This window comes from Biomphalaria glabrata, chromosome 8, assembly GCF_947242115.1.
Source record: "Biomphalaria glabrata chromosome 8, xgBioGlab47.1, whole genome shotgun sequence".
NCBI classification, from domain to species: domain Eukaryota; kingdom Metazoa; phylum Mollusca; class Gastropoda; family Planorbidae; genus Biomphalaria; species Biomphalaria glabrata.
Window position 1 is genome coordinate 34,540,082 of NC_074718.1, and position 24,882 is coordinate 34,564,963.

Sequence of the window (24,882 nt, forward strand, 5' to 3'; positions counted from 1 at the left end):
TAATGAGGACCAGCATAGCCCCCTTTACTTTTCCCCAACCCACACCATAAACTCAAGAAACTTTAACAAGCTTTTATTAATTTAATTATATTAATTTAGCAATATTGATCTTAACCATTATGTTGTTAAATAGTAGGAGAAAATACAAAACAAAAAAATAATGTATTAACATAGAATGGTTTTATTATCATAATATCACATAATGCAACAAATACATTCAAGAGGAATGCCAAAAAAAAAAAAAAATCATTCCACAATACAAGTGCAGTCCTATGCACAAATATTTTTCATTAATCTAATTTTATTGCAAAAGGAATAATTATAACTTACTTTAAAATATCCATAATGATACGTTATTACTGAATAATATTTCTTTATGGAACCAATTATGCATCAAAGACTTTTGTTCATCAAATTAGTTACTGTTACTGTGAATACTTTCAGGTACAATGTTGTTTATAAACAGTTTTAAACACTTTTGGTCAGCTTTTATTATATTGAGTTTTCAAAGCATTACAAGTGTTAACAGAATATATCCATTTTAACTAGCAGCTGAGGCAGCAGCTTGAGTAGGGGTGGTAGCTGGAGAGGATGTTTCTTCCTGAGCTGTATCGGCTAAAGTGTCATAAATATCAAACAATTTGGCAACTTCATAGAGATCTTCATTTCTAGCACCATCACGTAAAACCTGTAACGATTGGGGGACAAAAAAAGGTTATAATACTTTAACCATCTCCTGGTATACACAATATTAAATATCTAGGAAGGGGAATAAACTTGAGATTAAGGAGGATCGCTCCATTTCACATGTGTGTAGACCCAGTTGAAACCTGCATATTTTGCAACATCTGATGCCACATCTTTTTAGATGTCAGCAGGAAAAGCTTTTCTTTAATGGATGATTGCACCATGACCTTAGTCAGTTCTTAAGCTTTCTCTTTCATTTGCAGCCAATGAAGGCAAAAAAGACATAAGTAAGAAAAAAAAAGTTCCTGTCCCAACCAATACAGAAGATCAAAAAGATTTAATTTTCATAATAAAAGATAAAATATAAACACACCATAAGCAACAAAGACTAATAATAATAATATGGATTAATCTTAGGTCTTTTACCAAGACTTCGTGAGAGCTTTTCACGCAGGGCACCAAGTAAGCAAAAAAAAAAAAAAGAAAGCTATAAATGTGAGGACCAGATTGGTCTGCATGTCAATGCAATTACTGTTGGGGGACATCTGTGATAACTTGAAAATGTCACAGTAACCTTCAAAACAAGTTAATGGTCCGGTGACAGAAAAAGAAAATGACCCAATTGAATACCTTTAAAATATGTAACTTGATACTCTTTTTGTTCAAATGAACAAAAGTGAACATTTACAATAATTTCAAAGGATTATGTAATACTATTAACTATTTAAACAATGTTTATTAGCAATACACAGATTATAGGATGTTTAAACAATTTTATAAAGCCTTATTAAATAAAACACATTTATATATAAGGCCTTTCTTTCTCCTATAAGTAGGGTATTAAGTTCTCTTGCTTCCCACAAAATTAAAATGCACCTACCTGTCTAGCAATAGACATTTTGTTGAACGTGTTCCAAAGAAGAATGCCTACAACTGTTTTCTTATTATTGAGGTAGAAAACCACACCTTTCCCATAGTCTTCTGTGTCCATAGGAGCCACTGGAACATTGTCTTGAGCGGACTGAACATAATTCTGAACAAAAAATTATTTTTTTTTTACACAAAACATGATGAAAAATGGTATGCTTATTTAAACTACAAAAATAAATGCTATTTTAATACAATTTAAAAAAAACAAAACAACTATTCTAATTGCAAAATAAAAATGTCTAAGGTGCTGGCACAAACAGTATGATATATTTGTGAAATTCAAGAAACAGATAACATGTGGTGAAAGAAATACACTTGGGACTTTTTGAAGAAAGAATATATATATATATATAGTTTTGTGTATGTAAAGTAATTAGTTTATTTGTTATGAATTTTTTCCGTAATAGAAGTGTTCAGTTTGTAAAAAGTGCTTCGTCTACTTGGCACCAAATATGCTAAAAGTCACCATCTCAAAAGGGTTAATTGTCTAATTGGTTCCTTTTTTTTTTAATTTTTCATTGATTCATGTCTTGTCTATGCCAATGAATAATCGGTAAAATTTCAGCTTGATACTAGAATGGGTGTGGGAGAAATAATGTATACACACTTTTTACCAGACAGAGTAAGTTGATATAAGCTTTGTAAAAATAAAAATGCTTTTGCTATAGCTTTCTGAGAAAATAATAGTGTGTCAAACATACGATATTGTTCTGGAAAGTAAATTTGAAACTGATTTTCATCCACTGATTCAATAATTACCATTTCACTCTCAGACCGAAGGTTCTCTCCACTTTCCTCTACAACAGCTTTAGGAGTATCTTTTTCTGTGGCCTTTGTGAACACAGCAACAGTTGGTAGGGAAGAGTCAACAATACCAATAGCTTCATAGCCAACATCTGGACCCAAGTCAGACCTTTTAAATTTTTTTTTACAAATTAGTGGATAAAATATTGGTTCATTGCAACTCAAAATTAGGCCAAACATTTGTGTTTCTTTGTAAATCAGTTAATATATTTTTGAATTACCAGGTATTAATGAATAAGCCACATGACACATTGATTTTGTAATGGAAATTTTAGCAGAACATGAATGACTGAAAGAATACTATACTACTTGATTTACAAACTAAGGCTATAATTACTGAATTAGGTACCACCAAACAACTGGTCTCACCAGAACATGCTTTGATGCCAGTAAGGCTTAGCAGCACCAGTCATGTTTTCACCAGCTAATCTTCCACTCACAACAGCATGATCATGGTGTTCAACCCTTCGACGACCTAACTTGATATCATAAAAGCAAGCAGCATCACCAGCCTATGAGTTAAAAAACAACAAAAAAACTCACTTGAGTTATGAACATATTTTTTTTATAAAAAGTTAATGATGTATGGTAATAAAAAATATGCTACTATGCAAAATTGTAATGGACCATAAAAAGAAAGGAAACAATAAATCTCTTACTTACCACCCAAATATCCCGTCTTGCTTCAAGCTCTGCATTCACCAAGAAGCCACCATTGACAGGATCTAACTCCAAATTCGAGGCCCTGGCCAATTCAACGTTAGGTTCTAAACCGATAGCTGCAACTACACAGTCAACATCAACCTGAAAAAAAAAAAAAAAACATAATTTTCTAGACATTATTGGAAATATAGGTTAGCACTACAATAATGTGGTTAGTATATTATCATCTATTGACTAAAAGATATCCTAAGGGGAATTATTCCAATTTTCATGTTTTTTTAAAAAACAAGATGTCCATGGGGTTAAAACGAAAAGGCAACCAAGCAATTTTAACATTCATTACAATGCTAAGAAAAAGATAGATATATCTAATTTAAACAAACATGGACTTGTAAAGTTAGTGAAGATTTGTAGTGGTACAATCATAGGAGGTTAAATTGTATTATAGTTTGGAATCGTGTAAATAAGCTTACTGTTAATCCTTCACTGGTACTGAGTTGAACTTTACCATCTTTGAATGTGGCATTAGTGACAGATTGATTTGTCATGACAATAACACCCTCTGTTATAGAAAAAAAAAAGGATAAAAAAAAATAGTTGAATTTTGAAACAAACAACCAGACCACTGTTATGCAAGGTCTGAAAGAGGAATTTTACAGGCCAGCGTACTTAGAAAGTTATATACTTTTTTAATTCAGCTTTGTCAAGGACACTTATTAGATGAATGGTAAACTTGAAGACAAAAAGTGGCTTTTTATAAATAGATTATATATTGGAGAAATGCTTTCTTACCCTTTTCCACTTTCCTAGTTGTCCATTTGCTGAGGTATTCTGGTAGAACTTTGCCCATGTTACCTAAGCAATAATTTATTAAATTATTTTCTTATTCAGGTAATCAGTTTTTAATCAATTTATTAGGAAAAATAATTACACCATAGCTTTAGCAAGTAATTTAAAATAGCTATTAGTGCCAAATTTTTTGTTCTCACTATACCTTACCTTTCTCTGGAAATATCTGATACACTTTCAAACCAGCTTTCTGACCTGAAGAGAAAATAAGCAACCAGAAATATTTAGAAATTGAGCAACTTTTAGGTAGAATGAACAAATCCTTAAAAAAAATAATTTAATTTGGTTACCGGTACCAATTTTTCTTTTTTCTACTAATCATTTTGAAGTAGATTTTACATTGAATGTTTTGAGACAAAAGATATTAAGATTAATAAAAAATAATAATTCCCAACTTAAAGGTTATACGTAAGCCAATTTACAATATACCTGACATTCTGGGTTCTGTATTCATAAAAAAAGGTCAAGGAAAAAATAAATAACATGTTGGTTTACTCACCCCTCTTGCCAAGTGCACAAGCAAGTTCACTGCCTAAAAATCCACCTCCAACAATAGCTATTGACTGAGCAGATTGTGTTATACTGTCTAGTCTTTTAAAATCTTCAATCTGCATTTAAAACAGGTTTAAAAAAAACAAAACAGAAGTTATTTTATATCAAATGAAAAGGTAATTTATCAAGCTATCATTTGTTTAAATATATTTTCATAGGTTAACCACTTAGTCCATTTATTAATACCATTCATATATAATCATATGAGACTGAAAAAAAATTCTTTAAGTTTGTTCACTTCAGTACTCAAATTGTGACAGCTACACATGATACTGGGCCCAAATGTTCAACCACCCTAAGTTCAATGAGCTGTTAAATCTTTAAAAGTCAATGAGAGACAAAAAAGCATTACAAAACAAAAAGGCTTGCCATTAAATCAATATCAAAGTAATCTATAGAATTAATAAAAAATACCTTGACCTAATCCTAATACTTTGACCAACTACTGACTCTGATGTAAAAATAGCTAGAATACTGAATGGTATTGTTAATGGGGAATACCATCAAGAAAAGTTTTTAGTTTTCTAACTATTGCCTATTTACTTTTGTCATGGTTGTAGTTCTTAATTCAGTTTAAACTATATATCAGATATTAAGTTATAACCACTTCTAAAGACAGAAGCATTTATATTCTAACCTTTTGAAAAAAAAAACTTGCAGCATTCTAATTCGCATGAAAACCTGTCCATCAATTTTGTCTTTACCTTACTTTTCTTTACTACATTAAATGCAATTAACACGAACAGACCCAAACATATGGAAGAATAATGATGAATAGATAAAATGTTAGAATGCAAATTTGTTAATTACATTTCTATATAATACAGTTCTGCTTCGCACTTCTGGCTCAGCTTGTTCTAAGACAGGAAGATTTCTGGGTTTACCACCTGAACAAAATAAAGGAAAATACATTTCAATAAAAGAAAATTTAATAATGTAAACTTTTAAAAAACAATTATCTAATATATCTACCAAAAATGCATTTAAAAAAATTACAAAAACAAATCGTCATACATGTTCAAAGACCTACAGACTAGTAAGAGTTTTAATTACCTGTAGCAATGAGACATTTGTCATATTTAATTTTTTCTCCAGTGGATAACCAAGCAATTTTCTTCCTTGCATCTAATTTAACAACCTTCAATAAAAAAATTTTTTTTTTTTTTTTACATATTTGTTCTATAAAATAATCTTTAAAAAAATATCATCATCATGAAAAGAATAAAAATACAAACCTTTTTGCCCATTAATAAAGCTATTCCACCATTTTCTTGACTGCTTAACATCTTGGGTTCAGCATAAAACTCCTTTGGCTCATAGAAAACACTGCAATATAAACATAGGAACAAATTCTATAGAAAGACTAACAGTATTCTAATAGATCTAAGGAAGGCAACACAAAGAGGAAAGGTGTTTATGTTTATTGACAGGACAGTCACAAAACATAACAAGGGGTGTCTTAGGCACAGCTTCTTCATAAGCTCCTAGAATTGCTTGGTTTCTCTGTCAATATTCCTTCAAAGACTAGCCTTAAACAGAGCAGCTAGAGCACACTTTCTTCACTAACTTGGAAGGCAGTGTGCAAGGCAGGGTTATAACAGTATGTTAAATGTGCCATACACATTTTGATTGTTTTTTTTTTTAGACTACACATAACTGAATACAATGACTACATTAAACCTTGTCAAATTCTTCAAACTGTCTTGAATCTGATTCTTCAAACGGATTAATTTAGTATTTAAAACAAAAAAGCATTTTCATGAAAAGAAGTCTGTACTCCCTTTTGCATCATTAAGAGGACAGCACTCGGGGTGAAAAGATTCTTCACAAAATGTCCATAAGCTAACTTTTAGATTTCATTTCCCACAAACAATCCTTCCAGCTCATTGTCTTATTGACTGTAGTTCTACTTTTGGAATTATTACAATAATATTCATGAAATATTAACCCACAACTTGATATAAAAATAGTTGAATTTCCCTTCAAGGCCTAGACCAAATAATATGCTGACCTGCTTTTATAGCCAACAATTAATAAAGGTGTTGAGTAGTTAGTGCATGTATCACTACTCTACTGCTACAATTAAACTTGCCATTGATCTTAAGGGTTATGCTAGAAGAAGTAATGGTGGGTGTGACTAGCATGTGTCAGCAGGTCTGACATTTATGTTTTTCGTGTGCCAAATTTATCTAAGACATTTTAGTGGTAACCATCGCAAAATAAGTCAATAATTTCAGCGTTGTTTTTTTTATGCAAGGTCATTATCATTTTGACTAGCGTTACTCATAGAAATAACAACATTTTAATTACCTTCTCTTTTTACCATTCCACTGTCTGAAATTGAGTTGTTCTACCTCTAATCTGTCTTCATTAAACCACAGTTCTTTTGATAGTGGTGGTCTCATGTATGGAACTGATGCTTCTTCACCCACTACTAGAATCTGAAACATTATTTTTAACTGCAATTATTTCAACATTCTTAATGAAGTATTACAATGTACTTAAGATTTGTATTATAAAGCAACATGGATCTGTACTTAAATAATAAAGTAATTGTTTTCTATTTTACAAATATTATTATTTGGTATTATAAAGCCATTTTTATTTATATATTAATTGTTTTTCTTTCAAAGGATAAATCGCTATAAAACTAGATGTGGTTCCCTAGACTATGTAAATATAAAAAATATAATTTAAAATGTTATTAAAATGGGGATTTATGACAGTACCTTAGCTTTGGGATCTCTGGATTTTATAGCCCGGAATGCTCCAAAAGCTGCCGTTCCAGCCCCTACAATTAAATACTGAGTTTCTTCAGGAACCTCTGGAAGTAAACTCCAATCAGTCTCTCCTGGCTTTACTGTAGTTGCATCTGCACCGGTTCCATCTCCTTGCTCAGGTGGTGTAGCCTTTCCCGTGCCTTCTTCTGGGCTGGCTGCCTCTATATAAATATTTTTAAAATATTGATATTAAAATTGGCTTTTCTTTTTCTTAGCAATTTAAATTTGGTAAATCAAACTAATTTCTTTGTGTTTTTAAATCATGTCTTTTTTTATAACTTTATTTTTAACATTAGATTACAATCTGAACACTAAAATTTAGTATCTTATCTGTAAATCTAAAATTTTTTAAATGATTACAACTAAAAATATTGCAATGACTTTAAACAAAAACTTTTGCAAAATACATTTTAAAGGGGTTGAACAAAAAATTAAAAAAAAACAACTTACAAAACAAACAAACAAAAAAAAAAGCAACAACAATATCAGATGTCAACTGTAAAAAAATAATATAAAAAAAAAACATTCTATTTTTTGTTTTTGTTTTGTCATTCTTAGCTTGGAATAAATCTAGAATTAAATAATGAATCAATCTTTTCTATTATTATTTTATACAACATTAACAATATCACGCTTATGTACTGGGTTCTCTACATACTTCACATTATTAACACTTGTTTCATGCTTCATTCAATAATCAAATTTTGGTCAGCAGAACTAACAGTACAAGCATATCATTCAATACCAAAACTTTGTCATCATCATTTCTTTTTTTTTTAAACAATGTTCTACCAAATTATCAAAATTATAAAGGCTGTCTTTTCATTTCTAGCTGTTCCTTTAGTACTTAGATTAATACATAAAAAATTTAATATTTATCTTTGTATTGCTTTTTTTCCCCCTTCAATATTTATTTATATTACTGCTGGTCAAAAATATGCAACATTAAACAATAAACAAAAATGCATAACCTGTCACATACTTAGACTACTAAAAGAGAATGCTGAAAAAATAAATTCATCAATTGTCAAGTAATTAAAGTACTTAATATTTAAATTGTTGTTAAAACTAATGCTATTTTTTCTTTTAATTTATTTAAGCAAAATTAAAAACAACATTTTATTAAAAACAAACATGTATATATATAAAAAAAAAATATATATATATATATGACTTATATATATATTATATGTTCCTAAAATCCAAAATATTCCACCAACCTGAAACTATTGCATCTGTTATTTCTGATGTTTTCTGAGCACTGAATGTTTTGTAATTCATACCATGTAAATAAATACCTCCTACTTTATAAGCCTAAAAAATGATATTAAAGAAAGGATAAATATGACTTAGTAGATTAATTTTTTTTTTTAAAGTTAGACATTAAAATATTTTTATCTTATAAATTACAAACATTCCTTAAAAACACAAAAAGATATTTATGTCTAATTATCCATGTGTTGACTAGTCTTGGATGTCAATTAGAAACTTAAACTCTGCTAAGTCATTGGTTTTCCTGGCTGATTCAGGAAACCTAATCTACTACAGAAAAAAACTCACAATAAAATAAGTGACACCAAATGCCAAGGCGCTGACTGCCAATAAGATATTTCTGCTCTGCTGCTTTTTGTTATAGGACTCCTGCCAACTACCTTGCGGCACAGGCATAAAATCCATATGGCTTTTATGCTCTATACTGATTTCCTTCTTTGTTTTCCAGTGAGCTGGTGTGCCATGACTTGAAAGACATCTTGGCTGTGACGCCAACGGGGATCCAATGTCTAGTGATAGCATGAGAATAAAAAACCACCAATGTTACAACTTAGAAATTCAATAAAACATTATTATTAGTAACAAAATGAAAACCTATTAGTCCTAATAAGAAAAAAAAAATGTGTACATTCTTTTTATAAAAATTAGTAACTAGAAAGAAAACAAAACAATGTTTGAAAGGAGCAACATGATAACATTTTTCTTCTTCTTTAAGAAATCATCAAAGCTGTGTGTCATATGACAAGTGACACCTCATTGTTAACAACATGAGGACAGCATACCTATCTCAAATCAGGTCAAGCGTTACCACACTTAGATGCCAGAAAGACACCGATTAAAACTTAGTTCAAGGCTACAGCAGGGAAACATAATTAACGTAAGTTAAATTTAAAAAAACAATTAAAAGAAAACTAAATATAAACGGGTCAAGGAGTCAAGTATGGGCATTGAGATGTCATGGTTCTTTATTCTAAGGAAAGATATAAAAGGAGGAGTAGTAGCTTGAGACGAGAGAGAGAGAGAGAGCTAGAAAGTTAGACTTAGAAGTCGCTAGTTTTAAAGTAAATAGTTACTCATTTTATTGATCATTGTTACTGAATCCTGTATCTGCTTTATATATCTTTGTACATACATTTATTGTTTCAAGTTCAAATTTAAATTAATTAAAACTGTAGAAAAACATATCAACACTTTGTTACTTCATTGATTATTAAAGTGTTTGCACCTCCGAATCTGCATATGTCACAAGTTTATATCATCAAGATCTTCAAGTCAAACAAACATAAAAAACATGTGACACTGTGAATTGTTAGAGATTTATACCCATTAGAAGGTTATTTGTTATCAGTACCTTTTTTTAAATTGCAATTTTCATCCAGAGATCACCTTTGATTATGACAGATTATTATGACATCTAAAATCTAAATAAACTGATCATCAGAAAGGAGATTTTACTTTAACTGCTTGATAGGCCAGCCCATAGGGTCTTTTATGATTACAGTAAAAGTTTCAATAGTCAATAGGTCTTGCAGACTGGTTAATTCGCTTAGTACTACTGTGTTGCTGCAAGGTGGAGTTGTCAAATCAGATGTTCCATGGTTCATGCCCTGATCTATTTTTTATTCACCATTTTCTCTCAATAATAATTTGGTCCTACCCTAGTTATGTAGAAATTATATGTATGGCAGTATACCTATTAGACTAATTAGATTTATCATCATGTCATTGTGTAGACAATAGTTACTGACTAGAGACTAGGGGGGGGGGGGGGGGCACAATTATAAAGATCCACATTTTGAATGAATCTCTACAAAAATAACCCAACTATCTAGAATCTAGTGACTAGTAGGAGATCAACTACATCTCGGTAGTCAATATTTTACATAGATCTAGATCTATTAGCTCTATCAGAAGTAGAGTATAGATCTAGCTAGGATCTATCATAATAATCATATATAGTATGTTACATATAGATTTCTAGTCCAGATCTAGAATCTAGGACTAGGAGTATCAGTATGACTATGAGAAAAAAAAAAAGCCAAGCCGGCCATACACAAGACAAGGGTCACGAAACTTAACTCGAAAATGTAAGCGAAAAGCAATCATCTATATTTAAGGTATTGAATTTTATTATTAAATATAAATACAAAATTTCATTTAAATATTTAAGAATACATACGTGCTTTTGATAGATATGCATAGCTATTTTTCAAGCTTTTATTTGATAGTTGAGGTAAGCGAACAAATGCGTATGCCCTTTGCATTTTGTTAGGTATGCCAGATTGATCTGATAAGAGAAGCTCATTTCATTTTAACATTATCGTTAACAAAGATATAGTGGAAAATGAAAGTAGATAGTTACGACTTTGAGTGGCAGGGCAATCCGGCAGTACTGAATGCCGGCAAGTACAAAGTAAATAATAATAGAATAGCTCAATCTTACATTAGACTAGAATCTAGATATCTAGAATCTAGATCTAGATCTAGACCTACTTTAGACTCTAATGCTCTAGTAGATCTAGATCTATCTATATTTCTATATAGTCTATAGTAGGCTATACTCTTGACTGTTTGTAAACTTCAATTTTATTATTCAGTAATTAAACTAATTTCTAAATTTGCATCCAGTTTAAATCTTTAGTCTTTAATGAGTTTTAGTTTAGACATGTCACATGACTCACATTCATGATCATGATTTAGATCTAAATTAAAATTAAATAACTAAAAAATAACTAATCAGTGTAATGATACTAATCATACCATAGGCATAGACATAGTCAAGTCATATGCCATATATGATATATGTCTGATTCTGATTATTATTATGTGGCATCATATGGACAATTGAATATGGTGATACGATCTGTCAGTGGTATGTGACTGTCACTAGAATAGATCTAGAGGAGGCTCTTATAGTTTGAACACCCCATCGAATTCTCCTTTCTAAACGGGTCGCTTTTTTTTGTTTGTAATTCATTTGTTTTTATGTTTGGAGCTAAAATCGACGATTCGGGACTGCGCATGTCCAATTTTAGATTAAGTTCTGGTAATTTTGTTCCGTTTTTCCAAAGCAGATGGCAGTTATTTAGATTCTCGGTAACCATGTATGTTAAGCTGTTGTTTTAACCTCCCCCGGCAATTCATACCCATATAAGGGATGAAGGCTATTTTATGAGCCTGTTTGATCGTAGGCTGATGGGCATATCAAAATAAACTTCCAAACATCTTTAGAAAGACATTCCAATCACATTTATACCATTAGCTGTTAAATAAAATTAAAAAAGGGGGTGTCCAAACAAATAATAATGAATTCAGCTCATTCTCCTTTTTGAACACAGCAAAATTGTATTAAGAAATATTATTGGGATTAATAAATCTATGATTTTTTCAATGAATAAACATGACCTAGATAGAGATATCTAGAATATATAACTTATGAATGAAAGAAAAAGTGTGGGCAGCTAATTTGAAGCCAGAGACCATGCCCACTGCATGTGATCACGCAAGATAAGCTGGCGGTAAGGAGAGGTATACACTCAGCGAGTAGTGTCACAAACTATTCAACAGGCAGTGGAGGGAAGGGGGAGAGAGTCATGAAAAGAATTATAAGCATCTATGGGAGGGAGGGGATGTTAAGGTGTCACAAAACGAACATCCAAATTATGAAAACAAGAAGAGGGTCCTTGGATGGGAGTTAAAAGAAAGAGAGAAAATACAAGTAGCCTAGTAGAAAATATTGCATGTTTATTAAATTAAAATAATTAATTTATAGCTCTATAATCTATATAAATTTATTTCTGTCTGTTTCTACACATAGATTATATAGTTAGGTATTTAAATAAATAAACTATACACGATATATATATATATATATATATATATATATATATATATATATATATATATATAGAGAGAGAGAGAGAGAGAGAGAGAGAGAGAGAGAGAGAGTATATGAGGAAATAGACTATAAATACATATTGCAAAATTGAATCTACTTCTTTTACTACAATCTAAATAATTTTTAAGTAACACCAATATAATTTATTAGCAATTACATAGTGGTGTTCAACACCGGTGCTCACTGTTCAACTAAAGGAGAAAGCCCAAAAACTGCATTCAAAATAGGAGCATGAAGTGACCTAATTTATTTTAAAATAAAATCTTGACTATGGGTGGTAATACAAAGGAACACAGCTACTTTTATAGTCATTTAGTTGCAGAATAAGAATCTGCTTTCAGTTTTTTTTGTAAGTTAAACCTTCACCAAATAAAAAAATAAAATAAAAAATTGACCAAGTTCCCGAAAGTCGGTGTTCAGTTATAAGAATCTACCATATGTCCCGCCTTTACTAGCCTTGCCTTTGGCTTTAGCCCTTCACTTGCGTCAACGTCGTACTCGTAGCCGTAGTCGTAGGCTAGCCTGCTTCAGCAGCTTTGGCTTTAGTCACTTTAGACTTGTCTTTAGGGCTAGTAAGGGTGCTGTGACGAGTAAAAAGTGAGTCTGAGTGTGACAGAGTGTTGCTGAATAATGAATTGACATTAATAAGCGTTAACTCGTAACCAAATCCCTTCACCAGCTATTCTTAGCAGTACATCATTATCAAGAGTGCTGTTCATCTCAGACTCTAGATTCCAGATATTTGAGATATTGGATTAGTATTGTTGATCTGAACCCTCCGACAAATGAGAACGGAGAAGAAAATTATCAAGAGAGAGGCCGGTTCATTCTTTTAGATCTATTTTATCCAGCCTGCATTTTTTTTTCGACAACCCTTTCTTTGTGTTCCGTTCACTGTACCCTTAAACGCCTTAAAAATTAAAGAATGACCTTTTGATAGTGAGTTATGTCCTTTAAACTTTCCATCTGAAGGGGCCTTGGTTTTTCAGATTTCAGGTCAATTATTTGACAGAGAGCTGTCTATCTGCTTACTATGTCTCTTCACAGTACGGAGGAGTTCTTTCTTTTCTCCAGCCAGAGTGTTGATTTGTAAAAGTAAAAAAACTCCTTTTTCTTCTTTTCCTGGTAGATCTATCTGATACCCAACTAGTTATTGTAAATCGATTAGAATCACAGAGTTATAGACATGGAAACGGGGCCGGCTTTTTAATGATGACAACTGATTTATACGTTTTTTTTTCTGTGCTTATTTGCACAATAATATTATAAGCTGTAATTAATGCCTTACATTTTAAGTACAAGTCTTAATCTAGTTTTTCTTGTCAAGTTTATTTGACATTTCAACTGTACCTAATCTAATTCATTGATTTTCATAGAGATGATGACAACCTGTTTGTTTCTCAAATTGAAAAGAAAGAAATCTATTGTTTCTTTATGGTTGACCCACATTTGCAACATGAAAAATGTTTATCTTTCTGTTTAGCAAAGTTGAAGTTTAAGAGTTTTGGTATTGTCATTTTATTGTCACTATTACCAGCTTTGTCAGATTTATATGACTAAGATTTGACAAAATATGTAGATCACAGATGCTTAGACACATATGACAATGCACTTTTAATTTTCCTTGAAAATAATATTTTACTTTAATTTTTGCTACTTTATGCTTTGATCTTCTATACCAGAGCTTATTAACCAGTATAACCATTCTAAAAAACAAGATTATTAGAAAAAGAACATTGTAAACAAACTGGTGTCCGAAATTGATCCTTAATATTAAGTAGTTATGTCTGTCGCAGTTACTAAAGTAACTGCATACGGTAGTCAAATGTAAATAATGCCGAGTCAACACGTTTGATGACGTCATTGTGTTTATTTTCCTCCCAGTATTTTGTTTAGCAGGTTGTGTCCCTTGGTTTCTGGTCATCAGTTTTTGTTTTGACTAATACTCACTCGTTACTAGTGACGTAGCGGACGGTCTGTCGACCTCTTTCCCATCTTGTAGTCTAGAGACAAGACGTTTTCTTGAGGGAGCTCTGATTTTCGCCTTGTACTTCAATACTGGATAGCCTTATTGTTGTGTCTTGGTTGATATTCGGATTATTCTTGAAGTGGATTATCTTGACCCCTGTTTAGGGTGAGTTAATTTTCCCATTGAATAATTATTTTTGATTCGATCGTAATTGTTATTCTATTGGTAGACTAGAAAAATTAGAAGACTCCGTTCTCTTATCTTTCTACAGGGTCTTATTTTAGGTTTTAGTTCAGGCTTCAGATTGGTTCTAGCCTTGGACTATGGAATTAAGTTCTCATCTTAGAGTTCTCTGTCTGATGTGTGGTGGTACGGCGGAGAGTACCGTTCCAGACTTCGGGTGACTGTATTCAGACCGGTTGTTGGTTTATGACGTTCCAGCTTGTGATGGTATGGTGACCTGCGCTGTGGACTACTAATGAAGACTGCTCTATGTGTATTGTTAGTTGTTATTTGGATAACTACCTAGGCACACTTAGTGCGATATTGAAGTTAAGTTATTGTATTATTGGTATGGAAATAGCCCATTACTTGGGATGAATTAGAGCCTATTATTTTATATCACGTATTTATATATCTTATTGTAACTCACCTCATTATTATCATTCCTATCCACTCAGTGTATATAATTCATTGCATTAAATTCCTAATTTTATTTAAATCATCATACACATGGTTTATTACTTTATGCATAACTGAATGTGTATGGTGTGACTGTCGGGCTGAGCTCGGGCCTAAATTAACTGCAATACCTAGACACATTTTCGCAATATAATACATGAACACATTAATTCATGGTGATAACTCATCAAAGACCTGACAATGTCTATTTTAGATATTAAAATATTACTAAATGCTGTCAAATACTAAGGGTCTAATATTGAAAATGAAAGCGTGATGTTAAAGATAGATAAAGGTAGTCTAGATCTTTAAAGAAATATTGATCATGTTTCACTGCATTGGCAATTGACCAATTTTCCAATTTGAAACCATCTTTCCAGGCTTGACAATCAACCAATTTTCCAATTTGAAGCCAACTTTCCAGGCTGTAGGCCATGTCTGCTGTTATCATTATTAAAAATATTTTTGAATTTGCCAAGATACTGAGTAGCGCATCGAGAGATGATGTAGAAAAGTGGAATAAAGCATCAATACAAAATGCTCTTAATTGGTCTGAATACTGTGAAGAGGTAATTAGAAGTTGTATCAACTTACTTTCTGTATAACTAGCTTACTATGATACCAGTTTTTTAAACAAAGATATACCTTAATATTTATTCTTTTTTTTTAAAGGTACTCAAACAGATTTAACTTACAATTTTTTGGTTATGTATTTTAAAAATTTGAATGATATTTGTTTTTAACAGATTTATAAACATGTTATTGGCCAAGATTTCGAAGATGATGTCAACCAGAAGGTAAATCAGTTGACCTTATTTCTTGAGCCTGTCTCTTGTATCAGACTGTCTACTGAAAGTCTTGGCAAAGCCAAGTATTTACTTGTGGAGGTATTTATAAGTCTTAGAATGTTTAAATAATGGGCTTTAACTAGTTACACCACATATGTACTTTTTAAGACAATTTTGATCAAATTGTATTAGAATTTACTTCATTACAATTTCAGACACTTTTGTCAAATCCCAAATTCCCATTGTCTTCCAAATTTATTCTACGAGATATTATTCAAGAGAAGTCAGAATGTGCTTGGATCCTTCGTAAGGTAATAATTGTGATACTTTCTGTTAAGTGAAATTGTTCCTTAATGCTTAAGTTTTCATCTGCAGAGCTTAATATCCTGTAAATGAATCCTACTGGAAATCGGTATTTTCACTCTGATATTTTTGGTTCACCTGACATTATTTGTTTAATAAGTTTCTAAGATGTTTGTTCAAAATTAATACTGTTATGTCTTAGTTCTACCTTCCTGATGGACAGAAGAGGGGTGAAAATGGGCATTGAAGTCTGAATAAGGAAACTTCATTGATCACAGTCTTTTTTAAAGATTAATAATAGTAGATAGATATATTTACTAATATCAGTTGTAAAGTATAGGACAAAAGGAATAATTTCTTAATAGTTATGGCATTTTGTATTTATACAAAATTTAATAAATTTTAAAGTTTTGCAAACTTTTATGTTAGTCTAAATTTTCCAACTACTTCTTGTCATGAAGTCTGTTGGACCCTAGGGGCATCACAGGTGTTCTTAAAAATATGTTTTTTTGTTTGCCTTCTGAAGGTCTCAATATGAGGCCCATACATTCGTTGACGTTGTCATCTTTACAGAATTATATTTTTTTGTCTTCCATCAAGTTGGCTTTTGGAAGCTGCTTTTTTTTTCCCTAAGGTGATACTTAAATTAATTCATACTTCTTAAACTTCTAGTTTGATGACAGATGGACCCAGTTGAAAACTTATTCTCAAGTTTGTCAAGAAGTATTGAATGAAACAGAAACTGTTGAAAGAGATGCAAATCTGTTGTTTGGATATAAAGCTAAGTGTGAAGCCAAAACTTTGATGCAGCATTTGGTGGTATCAATGAACAGCTCAGAAAAGCTGGAGCGGTAATGTTTTATTTCTCATTTATGATTTCCATGATTTAATGAGAGCATAATTTATTATTTTTTAAATTTTATCACATGTAATTAGTGTAGTCGGAAAAGAGGAGAGGAGGTTTGGGGTTCCCACCTCATAGGGGTAACCAGCATTTTTTTTTTGTTTTTTTTGGTTGGGGGGCAATTTTTATTTTTCAGTATTTTTAAGACACACATATATGAATCTAATTCCAGAGTTTACTCTTACAACGAAATAATTTGAGTTTGTTTTTGTATTTCTAAAAACATTAGGAATTAAAATTTGATGATACGGTACTCAGGACAGCTAGATTTACTGTAGAAGTGTTCCTGTCTTTAATATTTTAAATAATTCTTTATTCTTTTTTTTTTGTTTCAGCTTTACTAAGTACTGCAAATCATTGTGTGACAAACTGAGTGAGAGCAATGAAGGATGGGTAAGACTTTTCATTGGAAGATAAAATTTAAAATTATGTTGATAGAACTTGATATATCAAGCTAAAAAATATTTTAAAATTTAAACATTAAAAAAAAAATCATTCCTTTTTTTTTTTTCCTTTTTGGAAATTGTTTTTGACGTTTACTGGGCTTTTTTCCCCCTATTTTACAGGCTATTATTGTTTGTTTGTTCTGCACAATACAAGACTTAGATGAAGAAACAAGTGCTAGGCTAACTGATGTACAAAGAATTATTTTAAATTGGTTCAAAATGCAGGATATAAGCAGCAGGTAAGCAAGAATTCTCTTGTTTAATTTTTGCTTCATGAAGCTAACAACAGATCTACACTTACTTCACACTAGTAAATACTCATTATGAAGGGTTGTTACAACAAATTTGTTTCTTAATTAGAAAGATATATAAATTATTTTGTCAACTAAAAAGTTTTTTGTTTTTTTTAATCCAAAAATTAATATATTTGTTAATTTAGATTTGCACTTAGAAACTTCTACATCTGTAGTGCTTTATGATTATATTCTATGTCTATTAGCAAGCTGTGGTTGCTGGATGTAAAGTTGCTTGTACAAGCTTCCTGTGACAACGCTGATTTCTTTCTAATGTACCTACAAATATTGCTTCTGTGGGCAGACACTTTTACGCCTGTTATTGACAAAGGATCTAATTTCACCTGGAGGTAATTTTATGCTGATTACTGAATCAATAATACTTTTGTTTCATTATAAATTATGCTAAGTAGTGAAAGTGTTTTTTTCTTTCCTTATGTATGGTGTTGGTGGTTGTTAGATCTAGAGATAGTTTAGTATAGTGTTGATAATGTTGGTAAATCATTTGACTTGTAAAGTTATCTGCGAGGTCATAAGTAGCCTACAACTCACCACAGAACAAACAGTATATATTGAAATAATCCAGTCTTTTAAATAATAAAACAATTTATTCTAGAAAATAAGGGCACACTCTACATTGTCACTATTTGCTGCATGTAATCTCTTTGTCTTTTTCCCGTTAATCTTCTCTACTCTAACCTATTTCCGTTCTAGCTTTTAAATTTACTGTCACGTCGTGTTTTACTATTGAGTCATTACAAATAGGATTTTTCTTTCCCAAGTATTGAGCAGAATATAGGATGCATATAAAATATATATGAAATTTACATTTATATAAGTATTAGCAATTTATGTGAAAGCTGAGTATTTATAGGTTTCTTTGTTTTTTGAAAGAAAAGGCATAAATATATATATATATATTTATAAGATTATTTTTATTATTAATAGTGGTTAATGTATTATTTATGTTGTGAAGGCATAATTACCATCATGTTTGCAGGGTGTTTTGAATTCTAGATATAGCTCCTTTGGTTATTTTTTTTTTTTTTTTTTTTTTAAATTTAATCATAAAGCAAGACACTGCAAACATTTCTTTAGAGATTAGACCATCATTTTCAGGCCTAGAGGGGAAAAAATGCATTTTCCAAAGGCCCCAATTAAATGCACCTTTCCCCTAGCTCATATTATACTATTTAGTTTTCCTTTCATTGAATTTACTACTATGTTTATGGGCATATTAAATTATTAACTGTATTATTATTAAATTATTATAAATCTCAATAAAAAAGTATCTCAGTATCTGTTTAAAGAAAGCTTCCTACAACTGAAGTATGACTATTCTTATTGTGTGTCCAGTATTTTCTCTAATATATGTTTTTGGCTCTACAGATCTTCATCAGGACATACAACTGATTCTCTTACAGAACACTTCAGAATGTTATTCCTTGCCCTATCACCTTCATATGAGGAGAGAAAGTGTAAAGCCCTTGATGCAGTTGTTGACAAAGTCACTTCCACAGATTTCACAGTTTGGCATGTCCTGGCACAATCACTTGTAAACTCTCTCAGAGATCTATGAGATAGTTGCTTCTCGTTTGATTGGTTATTTCTCATTCTACATTTTCATTTTCAATTACTGTGTAGTCAGAGTTAATCATTGTGGCTATTGCTTTAAATTGTCTGAGAATTAAAACTAATGCTTACATTGTAATGAAAGTTCTGACAAAAATATGAAATGGTTTTTTCTTGTAACTTATATAGATAAACCTAAAAAAAAATATTTTTTTTATTTTGTGGTATGCTATTAGGCCTACAACTTATGACTTGTTTTATTAAAATGAAGAATTTAAGTAACATTTTGAGTGCATTGATTGAAAACCCAAGACCTTAAATTTAGGCCTTATGAATTAATATTTTAATCAAAAGGATAAAGGAGTAGAGCACTAAACCCAGGTTTTGAAGTCAGGTGCTTTGTCATTTTTAACAGTTGGCTGGCACTAGTCTAGTTCATGGCTAAACAAAGGGAACATTTTAAAATGGATTAATTGATCTTGATATAACTTATGTTTCCCTTTTAGGTTTAGATTTCTTTCTTCCGACTAGAACCTTACTAAAACAGATATAGCCATCTATCTGTTATTAGCAAAGTAAAAAAATGCTAAGATAACTAGTAACATTTGCCTCCGTTTCAATTAACAGCAAGTGTCTAATGAAATATTATAACTTGACATGGCATTTTGATTTAATAAAGTGCAATTTATTGTATTTAAAAGCATCTGTGATACTACTTAATATAATGTTTATTTTGTAAATAATAAATAATGTATAAGCATACATATCTGTATTCCTTTTTTTTTTTATGATTGTGAGCTTGATTGTTAATTATTCATTTTGATTTCACTTGAAGATTGTTTTCCCTTTCTTTTCTTCTAGTGTACAAATGTTTATTCTTCCCCCCCCCCCCCAAAACAGGGCAAAAAACACACACACACACACACACAAAAGATGTGACAATTTAGTCAATTCTGAAATGAGCATTTTAAAATTGTATACATGAAACTAATATTTTGCATTCCCTTCTCAAATGCACTTCCAATTACACGTATAAGGGGCATCAAGTAAATGGTATATACTATTACTTAAATTATTTATAAATATCTAGTGTAAAAAAAAAAATTGTGTTTAATAGATACCAATACTGATAAAGCCTGCTAGCACATTGTTGTTCAAACAACTTTTTTTAAAGCTTATAAAAATAATAATAAGACCTATATTAAAAAAACTTAATTGGTACTTTTGTTCTTTTTCCAAATGTAGAGGTCTTTGTAAATTTATAAATTCACATTAACTTTTGCTAATTGGTCTGAAAAATAGTTGACCTCATAGCAACTAAAAATATTTTAATTTTGAAAAAAAAAAAGAACTTTGAAATATTATATAACAAGACATTATGACTACAAAAAATTATTATTTTTTTAATGTTAATAAAAGTTTTTAAAAATCTATATATATTTACATATATAAAAGAAGACAAATACAGATAATTAGGCGCCTTCTACATTACAGACTTATGCCAGATGTATAGTTATGTAAATCAATGGTAGTAAAGTTTTTTTATTTAAACAAAATACATTTTTATTTTTTGTATTCTTATAAAAAAACTTAAAAATGTTTCTTTGATCTAGATGTAGTGTAATTCTGTTAGCAGGTTAATAATGCCTTTATCTCAGTGGTTTCCAAACTTTTTCTGGTACACGGGACCCTGATTTAAGTTAACATACATCTTCTGTGCTTTTATACATGTGAAATAAGTCTTACTGTAGTTCACTTAGTACTCCCCCCCCCCCTTTTTTTCAAACCTTGCAGATGATATAAAGCTCAGATGATGTTAAGCCCATCTGTTTTTATGGCTGATGGTCAATTAGGATGTCACCCACTGCCTTTCCCCAACTAATGCCAGGTACACATTAGAGTTGGGTGGACTCTAAAATTCAAAATCCCAGTCTTCATCAAAATCTGAACCCAAGACTCCTTGGTTTAAAAGGCAAGCACTTTACCACACAGGAGGCGTGGTGGCTGAGTGGTAAAGCACTTAGCTTCTGAACCGGGGGTCCTGGGTTTGAATCCTGGAAAAGACTAGGATTTTTAATTTCGGGATCTTTGGGCGCTTCTGAGTCCACCCAGCTCTAATGGGTACCTGACATAGGGGAAAAGTAAAGGCGGTTGGCCGTTGTGCTGGCCACATGACACCCTCACCCTTTACATCATCTGCCCTATAGACCACAAAGTCTGAAAGGGGAACTTTACTTTACTTTTACTTTACCACTCAGCCAGCACACCCCCTTCACTGTAAACTAGTCATTTCAACAATCAAATACATATATATTCATTTATAAAAATAAATATATTTAGTTTGGATATCTAAAATGCATGGGACTACATTCTTAAGATAATAAATACAATGTTGACTTAGCCGTAAGCTAGATTACTTAAAACATACGTCTATGTTGAATGAAAGTCATGTTGTAACAGATCCATTCTTGTTTATGTCCCTAATATGCTTTCTCCCAGTATCATTTTCATCTACTGCAGCAACACCTTTTGCATGGTTTAAATATTCCATCACATCAATATTGTGGGAATTTTGAAGAGATTCAATGTTTACATTTGTATCATGCTTTAGCATAACTACATTGTTTATGTTTGACTTGAGGTTTTCAGTGTTTTGAATATTTTTCATAAATGCAGAGTTTGTTCGAAAGCTTCCATTGTTGCTCATATGCCTATATTCTGTAATACCTTTCATCCTATCTGCACCTGTCTTTGTATTTTCACTTCCAGTATTATATTCAGGCTTGCTGTCTTCCGTCGTAAAGTTACAGTCTTCGTCTAATAGTTTATCAAACAGAACACCATCAATGGCTTCACCTCTCAGCGATGCTCTCACATTGTTATGGAACTCTGTTTCATCCATTGGCCCACCATCAAATGCAGTGCTGAGGGCATCCTGCACGTTTGGGTGGTAAAAGAGAAACAGCACTGCCATGATACAGCCATCCAGGCCAACTTCTGGCTGCCAGTCTCGGTCCAGTAAACTTACACAAACTCCACCATCATCTATATCAATATTGGGGTGGTATATTTTATTCAGACAGTTGACGTAAGGTGCCTTGAATGGATAATGTGAAGGAACTTCAACCTGTAAATAAATTAATAATTTTGAAATTTTCACAATATGGCTAATTGTTTGCAAATTTTAAAAAATAATGCAGTAACATGATAATGTCACTTAATGTGAAATTACTTAGATCTAGATTTATTTACCTTAAACCTGTAAGATGCACCCTGATAGCATCCTTCCTTAGGGGTGACTGCAATATAAAAATGAAAATCACCAAGATTAGTGGAATCTCCTATCTCTTCAATAACAACCTGGCCAATTGTGAGTTTGTAAACATTTGTTGTCAATTTAGATAGTTCTTTAACAGCATTCCACATTTTCGAAACTCTATAGCACTTTATAGATCTATATATCGATTCAGATTTAGATCTAAACAATAACAATGTAAATTACAGTTGACAACTGGAATTGACAACCCTTATAACGCTAGTTCATTTGGATGAATCTATTCTATTGAATCTAGATTAATTATTGTAGATAAACCGTTAAACGCCTTCTAATACAAATATAGACTATTTTTTAAGAAAATAGGCTAGAATATTATTATAGACTATAGAGTTTTTCTTTACATTTTTTATATATCTAAAGTTAATGCAGATGATAGATCTAGTTTCTTGCGGCAAATAATGTTTTATATAGTCGAGACGACAGCGATGATGTAACGCATGCAACATCGTTGAAATAATGCTAGCAGACATTCTATTTATAGATCTAAGTAATTACAAACATTTATTTTTAGTAACGTTGCTTGTGGTTGCCTAGCCTTAGGCTTAACCCTATAATCCATTGTGTCAACTATCTTTTCAAATAGACTCTACGTCTACCTGGTTATATTAATAAAGTAGACTCTCATATTATAGATCTATTATATTGGTGAGAAAAAAAAAGTTCGATATGATTTTTTATTACAACAAATATATCTGTTCTATTTAAGTGAGCTAAGTTTCCTAAACTTAGAATAACAAGGTTACAAAGACAGTTTGTGTGTACAAACTGAAAATCGGCCCTCGAAGTAGTCCACCCAGGCAGGTAAAAAGACAGGTTTCAATATTATCAGAATGAAATTCTATCAAAGACAAATGACAGAAAATAACGGGGAAGAAAAGGTTAACAGATCTCGTGTGGTGCCCCAGCGGTCCAGCAGACCAAAGGATAGGTGAAAGTGAATGTGAAGTTAGATATATATGTGAACCTTACCTAACTGATGTCATATACAGTGGCGTAGCAAGGTAGGCGCCTATCCGTGGGCCCGGGTTCAAGAACATCTTGGTGGGCCCCCCTCCAGCCAATAAGACAAATTTAGTGTGAGACAAAAATGCAAAGACATTCCAATGTAATGAACGTACCTTTTTTAAAAAAAAAAATAAGTTATTCGAATGGATGGGTTTAAGGTCATACGATGTGAATGAGAGGGCATTGCATCGTATTGGTTTCATCGTATTGGTTTCAAAATCAACCACCGCTAGAAAAGAAAACAAACAAATTTCGAATGGATGGTTTTGAGGTCATACGATGAGAATGTTTGGGCATTGGCATATAATCGTATTGGTTTCAAAATCAACCAACGCAAGAAAACAAAGAAACAAACAAACTTCGAATGGATAGTTTGGATATCATACGATGAGAATGTATGGGCATTAGCATCGTATTGGTTTAAAAATCAACCACAGCAAGAAAACAAAGAAACAAACTTCGAATGGATGGTTTTGAGGTCATAGGATGAGAATGTATGGGCATTGGCATCGTATTGGTTTCAAAATCAACCACCGCCGGAATCCGCTATCGGAATAATTTACATAGGTACTCGCTAAACCTCCAAGAAAACATTTAACATCTATATTTCATTTAGTATGGGGATCCAAACCAGGACTTGTGTGACAGGCTCGAGCTAAATGGGAGATGGTATAACCACGGCTTGGTGTTGGACCGAATTGATGTTGGAAATCAAGTGCCAGTGCTTCTTGTGACTGAATTAGAGACAGCCTAGTATTATAAGCGCACATTCTTAAAAGCACGGAATAAAACGATATTATGAATTACTATCTATTCGTTTTAAGACACATTAGGAAGTAATATGTAAGCATGTAGTTTAAATATTGGACTATTAGTGTTAAGTTCAATTTTAATTTAGGTGATGGCCGCAGAGACTGTAGATGTATACGACGTAACCACTGCCTGCTACACAAGTAAATATCACACCATTACTGCGATGACTATAGGACGTAACCACTATCTGCTACACAAGTAAATATCACACCAGTTCTAGGCCTACTAGAACTATAGGACGTAACCACTGCCTGCTACACAAGTAAATATCATTCCAGTACTGCGAGGACAATAGGACGTAACCACTGCCTGCTACACAAGTAAATATCATTCCAG

At 31.7% G+C, this 24,882-nt stretch overlaps 3 protein-coding genes across 11 annotated transcripts; 1 reads left to right on the plus strand and 2 right to left on the minus strand.

The window, feature by feature from the left end:
• Positions 1-161: 161 nt before the first annotated feature.
• Positions 162-10,872, minus strand: LOC106078948 (apoptosis-inducing factor 1, mitochondrial-like). Of its 2 annotated transcripts, XM_056038050.1 has the most exons (18): positions 10,717-10,872; positions 8,826-9,046; positions 8,486-8,579; positions 8,248-8,268; positions 7,215-7,426; positions 6,796-6,926; positions 5,721-5,811; positions 5,539-5,623; positions 5,296-5,372; positions 4,433-4,541; positions 4,084-4,128; positions 3,877-3,939; positions 3,558-3,646; positions 3,085-3,225; positions 2,791-2,933; positions 2,377-2,530; positions 1,568-1,720; positions 162-688 (listed from the first exon to the last, which is right to left on the minus strand). In XM_056038050.1, the coding sequence occupies exons 1-18, from the start codon at positions 10,799-10,801 to the stop codon at positions 542-544; spliced, it is 2,061 nt and encodes a 686-aa protein (XP_055894025.1). In that variant the 5' UTR covers positions 10,802-10,872; the 3' UTR covers positions 162-541. The 2 variants fall into 2 exon arrangements, with proteins under 2 accessions (XP_055894025.1, XP_055894026.1); XM_056038051.1 differs by lacking the exon at positions 8,248-8,268 and having other exon boundaries at positions 10,717-10,871.
• On the plus strand, positions 10,590-20,225 carry LOC106062839 (uncharacterized). Of its 8 annotated transcripts, none has more exons than XM_056038058.1 (9): positions 10,590-10,654; positions 15,466-15,654; positions 15,832-15,972; positions 16,089-16,184; positions 16,849-17,027; positions 17,416-17,473; positions 17,647-17,765; positions 18,026-18,169; positions 19,209-20,175. In XM_056038058.1, exons 2-9 carry the CDS (start codon positions 15,520-15,522, stop codon positions 19,396-19,398), a joined length of 1,062 nt encoding a protein of 353 aa, XP_055894033.1. In that variant the 5' UTR covers positions 10,590-10,654; positions 15,466-15,519; the 3' UTR covers positions 19,399-20,175. The 8 variants fall into 8 exon arrangements, with proteins under 8 accessions (XP_055894033.1, XP_055894035.1, XP_055894028.1 ...); XM_056038060.1 differs by lacking the exon at positions 10,590-10,654 and adding an exon at positions 10,894-10,950 and having other exon boundaries at positions 15,510-15,654; positions 19,209-20,176; XM_056038053.1 differs by lacking the exon at positions 10,590-10,654 and adding an exon at positions 10,959-11,106.
• Positions 20,226-20,320: 95 nt separating this feature from the next.
• On the minus strand, positions 20,321-23,175 carry LOC106062838 (nedd8-conjugating enzyme UbcE2M-like). The gene is made up of 2 exons (XM_013221145.2): positions 22,644-23,175; positions 20,321-22,518 (listed from the first exon to the last, which is right to left on the minus strand). Exons 1-2 carry the CDS (start codon positions 22,815-22,817, stop codon positions 21,838-21,840), a joined length of 855 nt encoding a protein of 284 aa, XP_013076599.2. The 5' UTR covers positions 22,818-23,175; the 3' UTR covers positions 20,321-21,837.
• Between the last annotated feature and the right edge of the window lie 1,707 nt (positions 23,176-24,882).